A 6,284-nucleotide genomic window follows, 5' to 3' on the forward strand; every position below is an offset into this window, starting at 1 on the left:
GAAAACAAAATAAGTGGTAAAGAGAAAAATGTTTACTAATTTCATTTCATTATTGAACTTGTGAGTCTCTCTTTTTAGAATGGTAAAGAGAAAAAGGAAAAGAAACATGTAGTCTTATTTTCTTAAAGAGAAAAAGAAGATTCCAAAAATCAGATAAAGAAAGATACAAACATGTCTGAACCATCATCAATATGAAAAGTTAAAGTAATAAAGTTAATAAGTGGGAAAAAGCTGGTTGAGTAGTGATGCTGATCTCAAACAATCAATTAATTTTGTCAATCAACCAAATTTCTTGATGCAAATTATTCTACTTTGTTCTCTTCCTATCTTCAATGGCTTTATTTTTTCTCTTTCTCTTAACACTCCTTGTGTTAATATCATGTGCATCTTGCCAACTTCAAGGTATGTGTATAATGTAGCCATGCATGCTAATTAACTAGACTAATTTTAGTAAACATTAATTAAATTCCTAAGTAGAATATGTTTATTCATTCTATGAATATCATGTCATTTTTGTGATGCAGAATTTATAAGCATTGATTGTGGAGGAACAAGAAGTAACTACACTGACACAACCACAGGACTAACATGGATTTCAGATTCTGAGATTATGAAACATGGAGAGACAGTAGAAGTAAAAACCCCTAATGGAACCAAAGTTCAGTATCAGAAACGCAGAGATTTTCCAACAGATAGCAGAAAATATTGTTATACACTTGAGACTGAAGAGAGAAGAAGGTATTTGGTAAGAGCAACTTTTCAGTATGGAAGTTTGCAAAATGGAGACACATACCCTCAGTTTCAACTTTACTTGGATGCAACTAAATGGGCTACTGTGTCAATTTATGATGAATCAAGAATATATGTTAAGGAAATGATCTTTAGGGCACCTTCAAATTCTGTTGATGTTTGCATGTGTTGTGCTACAACTGGTTCTCCTTTCATATCTACTATTGAGCTTAGGCCCTTGAATCTTTCTATGTATGCCACTGATTATGAGGATGACTTCTTCTTGAAAGTAGCTGCAAGAATTAACTTTGGTGCTCCAACTGGGGATGCTGTCAGGTTTGGTAGTTTCCCCTTATAGTTTTCTTTGATTGAATATCAATTTAGTCTGTGAAATAATTGTAGCGCGTTGTCAATTTAGTCCATGAAATTGTTGGGTATGACTCGTGATTTACTTTTAAATGGACAAGTCGCTTCCCTGTTGGACTTGGCCAATTCGTTTGTTGGGATGTGACTGGGAGGTGCAGGGGCAAAACAATATGGTTCATAGGTAATCTTGTAAACTGGACCGTAGTATTTAAGCACAAGCTGTAGTCTGTAACCCTAGGATTGATAATAGAAAGACATTGCAACCACTCTACGGTCAGAGATGTGGGAAAAGCAGTCCAAATTCCGTGATCAAATCATGTGTTCTTTGTTTACCTTTTTCATGTATATTAATATTATCTTTGAACCAGGGTTTCTGTTCTAATAGTCACTACAATTGAACATCTCTGGTTATATTAATCATTTTGGATCAATGAGTTTAGTCCCTAAAAACTAATGTAATTAAGAGTTTTCAAAATCAGAGATCATTTTAAAATTTCGCTAATTGTAGAAACCAAGTTGTTTCTGTTCTAGAGTTTTAGAGGTGATTCCCTCATTTTTTAACATCCGCCGTAGTATTTTGCTAACAAAAATCAAATATTTGGAACTCTCGGCTTGATTTATATATCTAATGTGTATCAGGTATCCAGAGGATCCATATGATAGAATATGGGAGTCTGATCTTGGAAAAAGACAAAATTTTCTTGTTGGGGTGGCCCCAGGAACCGAAAGAATAAACACAACAAGAAACATAGCAATCGAGACAAGGGAATATCCACCAGTTAAGGTGATGCAAACTGCGGTTGTTGGCACAAGAGGACTACTTAGCTATAGACTGAATCTTGAAGACTTTCCAGGGAACGCAAGAGCTTATGCATATTTAGCAGAGATTGAAGATCTGAGTCAGAATGAGACTAGAAAATTCAAATTGGAGCAACCTTTTATAGCTGATTATAGCAATGCAGTGGTGAACATAGCTGAGAATGCTAATGGGAGCTACACTCTTTATGAACCAAGTTACATGAATGTGAGTTTGGAATTTGTTCTTTCCTTCTCCTTTAAGAGGACGCCGGATTCTACTAGAGGACCTCTACTAAATGCAATGGAAATAAGCAAATATCAAGAAATTGCTTCAAAGACACTCAAGCAAGATTGTAAGTTCTTAATATCAGTATGTATTCGGGAAAATAGATATTCTGGTGCATTTATTCGGGAAAATAGATTGTAAGTTCTTCAAATGAAAAAATTACTAACCATACTTCTCTTTTCCAGCAAATTATGTAAATGCATTTTCCTCCTTGTCTGATGAAATTATCCCAAAGAATGAAGGTGATCCTTGCGTTCCAACTCCATGGGAGTGGGTGAACTGTAGTACCGCTACACCTGCAAGAATTACAAAGATGTAAAGTCTCCATACCTTTATGTTGACACTTTTATTCCATGCTAACTTCTAGTCAAGTAAATTATGTGAATGAGTCATCTATGGTTTTTGTTTTTAAAACACATTAGAATTTTGATTTCCAAAAGTTTATACTTTAGAGTGTGAAATACTGATATTAGATATAGTTATATTCAAGAAAAACATAAGTCAGAAGCATGATGAAAAATTGTAAGCAAACGTTTCTATTGTTTGCATAACAACGTAACATTTTTGCCATGGTAAATATTTTCAAGTTAAAGTAGTACAGGTTTTTACTGGTTACAATACCTTGTATTAGAAACTTGTCAGGAAGGAATTTGACCGGTGAAATCCCACGAGAGCTCAACAACATGGAAGCCTTGACAGAATTGTAAGTAAAACATTATTCAAAACAAAAAATGATTTTATTTATATTTTTAATTTTAGTTTCTTTTGTAACTCATTATTGTTTTCTTAGGTGGTTAGATAGAAACTTACTTACAGGACAACTACCAGACATGAGCAATCTTATCAATCTAAAGATTGTGTAAGTTTTTTAGTTTTACATACCATCTTGGAAAACACTGTTCTTATTTTTTTTCTTCTCATTTTCATTTTATTTTCTTCCAATAATTTATGCAGGCATCTAGAGAACAACAAATTGACCGGTCCACTACCAACATACCTGGGCAGTTTACCCGGTTTACAAGCATTGTATGTAACATTTACTCACCAATGCTTATCATCTCTAATTGCGGAACAACTTGTAGCATTTTTCGTTGTTAGCTCCGTATTTCTCCAACTGAAACTAAATGTCCCCCATCGGATCTTTATGAATGAATCTATGTCAGGTACATACAGAATAACTCATTTACCGGGGATATACCAGCAGGATTATTATCTACAAAAATCACTTTCATGTAAGTAAGCTCAGCAAAAGCATAGTTTTCTCATATCAGATTAATTTAAATGCAGGTTCTACAGACTCGTTGAATATGAATTTGAAACAACTTTGGTATCTAGATTGAAGTTACAGACATTTTTTTCCTTCTTTTCTTTCAGCTATGATAATAATCCTGGACTGCATAAAAGGAGCAAAAAGCATTTTCCGTTGATAGTAGGAATTTCTATTGGAGTCCTAGTGATTCTATTGGTCATGTTCTTAGCGAGTTTAGTGTTATTGCGTTACCTTAGGAGAAAGGCTTCTCAACAGAAAAGTGATGAAAAAGGTTGGTGAACCAAGTCAAATCTAATACTTTTAGCTTGACGAATATAAATTTCTAGCATTAAAGCATTATTGTGCCCTGCAGCTATCTCAGGACGCAGTAGTACTAAACATTTAACTGGATACTCTTTTGGCCGGGATGGGAATTTAATGGACGAAGGTACTGCGTACTCTATTACTCTCTCAGACTTGAAAGTAGCTACAAACAATTTTTCAAAGAAAATTGGAAAGGGAAGCTTTGGATCTGTCTATTACGGGAAAATGAAAGATGGAAAAGAGATCGCAGTTAAGACTATGACTGATCCGTCCAGCCATGGGAACCATCAATTTGTAACTGAGGTAGAATTTCATACTTGTATCAAATGATTTGTGTTTCTTGAATTTTACCACAATGATTGTAACATCGCAAATGTAGGTAGCCCTCCTATCAAGAATTCATCACAGAAACTTGGTTCCTCTGATTGGATATTGTGAAGAAGAATATCAGCATATTCTGGTTTATGAGTATATGCACAATGGCACTCTAAGGGATCACATTCATGGTTTGATTCCAAACCCTTGTATTCATCTGTATACTTAGTAGTAAAGATTATATCATGATTTAAATTCCAATGTTTTGACAGAATGTTTGGGTGAAAAGAAATTAGATTGGCTGACTCGTCTTCGAATTGCAGAAGATGCTGCGAAAGGTTGATCAAATGACATTGACAAGTTCCTTGATCCATAAGTAATTTTTAGCATTTCAATTTTCCAAGTTTACAGTTAAATAGCAAATTTCTACTTCTATAGGTCTGGAATACTTACACACAGGATGCAATCCTAGTATCATTCACCGAGACGTAAAGACGAGCAACATTCTCCTAGATATCAATATGAGAGCAAAAGTGTCGGATTTTGGACTCTCGAGACTAGCCGAAGAAGATTTAACTCATATATCAAGTGTTGCAAAGGGAACTGTGGGCTACCTGGATCCTGAGTAAGACATGTGCCTCATACTTCCATGATAAACAGCATTATTTTTGCGTAACATGTTAGCTCAAATTCTTTTTTACCACATTAACAGGTACTATGCAAATCAACAATTGACTGAAAAGAGTGATGTATACAGTTTTGGAGTTGTTCTATTGGAACTGATATGTGGAAAGAAGCCTGTATCACCAGAAGATTATGGGCCAGAAATGAATATAGTTCACTGGGTATGTTGAAAAACTAGGAAGCTGAAACAACTTGAACATTTAGGCTATCTAAACAGCTTAATTAAGCACTTATATATAAGCACTTATTATATAAGTGTTTATGTATAAGTTATTCCTATGTCAAAAGCTAAAATAAAGTCAAACTGTTTTCATAGAAGTTACCAGCAATTTTCATAACTATCTCAGAGAGCTAATATAAAATAAGTTGAAAACAGCTTACGAACATGTCATTAGCTGTTTTCATAAACAATCTCAGACAGTCTCACAAGTGCTTATGCCAGTATATAAACTCACAAGTGTTATTTGCAGGCAAGGTCCTTAATTCGTAAAGGCGATATAATCAGCATTATGGATCCTTTACTAATTGGAAATGTGAAAACTGAGTCAATTTGGAGGGTTGCTGAAATAGCCATGCAATGTGTAGAACCACATGGTGCCTCTAGGCCAAGAATGCAAGAAGTGATTTTGGCTATACAAGATGCTTCTAAGATTGAAAAAGGAACAGAAAGTCAACTAAAAGTATCATCCTCAAGTAGTTCAAAACCACAATCTTCAAGGAAAACTTTACTTACAAGCTTTCTTGAAATTGAAAGCCCTGATTTGTCAAATGGTTGTCTTCCATCAGCAAGATAATTTTTTGTTTTTTTCCATTCATATAAACTTATCAATGTACCTACCTGCCTAATAAGGCCTTTTGTGGGTGGGTGGGTTTTTTTTTTTTTTTTTTTTTTTTTGTACATTACATATCACTAGTTTTGTTAATCCTCATACTATTAAGTATTAAATATATGTTTATAACACAGTGACAAGATATAAGCTCAATAGAGAATTGGGAGAAAATGAGAAATTTATACTAGACTAGGTTCAGAATACTACTTATGTTGCTTTGATCTTTAAAATTGTTTGCAAAATGAACTCATCACTTATCAGTAAGTTGATAATTTTTTTAACCAAGTAACGTATGATAGAATGTGTATCACAGTTCCTCGCTTCTATGCACATGGGTGATATAATGGGCTGGTAATGTTGTATGGGATTGAAATTGAACCAATAACTTGAGATTTTATCACCCATGTGCATAGAAGCGAGGAATTGTGGATTCAAACCTGCGCTTCAACTTATGAAATGTCTGTGAAGCATGTTACTATCTCGTTTGTACTTACCAAACAAATTAGGTAAAAGTTATTAGAAATAAATGTTTGCCTCTACCATAATTTAAATGCCAAACATCCAATGACAGAAATAAAATCCACCTGCTTTGGTGACGGGCATTTGGTAAAAAATGAAGCTATCAGCCAGAATTACTTTTTATATTTTAAGCACCTAATTAGCAATTAGGCAATAAATTTGTAGGTTAAAAAAACCCGTGGGA

The 6,284-nt window shown here is 34.2% G+C and overlaps 1 protein-coding gene across 1 annotated transcript; it reads left to right on the top strand.

Annotated features, from left to right (window-relative positions):
* Positions 1–247: 247 nt before the first annotated feature.
* On the top strand, positions 248–5,752 carry LOC146940948 (Leucine-rich repeat protein kinase family protein). Its single transcript, XM_085754739.1, has 15 exons — positions 248–402; positions 525–1,065; positions 1,735–2,246; positions 2,365–2,494; positions 2,811–2,882; positions 2,970–3,038; positions 3,134–3,205; positions 3,343–3,411; positions 3,554–3,720; positions 3,802–4,055; positions 4,132–4,258; positions 4,340–4,405; positions 4,506–4,692; positions 4,780–4,912; positions 5,222–5,752. Exons 1-15 carry the CDS (start codon positions 333–335, stop codon positions 5,543–5,545), a joined length of 2,793 nt encoding a protein of 930 aa, XP_085610865.1. The 5' UTR covers positions 248–332; the 3' UTR covers positions 5,546–5,752.
* Positions 5,753–6,284: the final 532 nt, after the last annotated feature.

The sequence above is a fragment of the Medicago sativa genome, chromosome 3, assembly GCF_051527215.1.
Source record: "Medicago sativa cultivar Bolivia chromosome 3, Bolivia_mono, whole genome shotgun sequence".
NCBI lineage: Eukaryota > Viridiplantae > Streptophyta > Magnoliopsida > Fabales > Fabaceae > Medicago > Medicago sativa.

Excerpts from the sequence above, each read along its gene's own strand:
- LOC146940948 (XM_085754739.1), top strand. The coding sequence starts at position 333 with ATGGCTTTATTTTTTCTCTTTCTCTTAACACTCCTTGTGTTAATATCA. Across the intron at positions 2,883-2,969 it reads ATGGAAGCCTTGACAGAATT|GTGGTTAGATAGAAACTTAC; the intron begins GTAAGTAAAACA and ends TTGTTTTCTTAG. Across the intron at positions 4,406-4,505 it reads TGCAGAAGATGCTGCGAAAG|GTCTGGAATACTTACACACA; the intron begins GTTGATCAAATG and ends CTACTTCTATAG.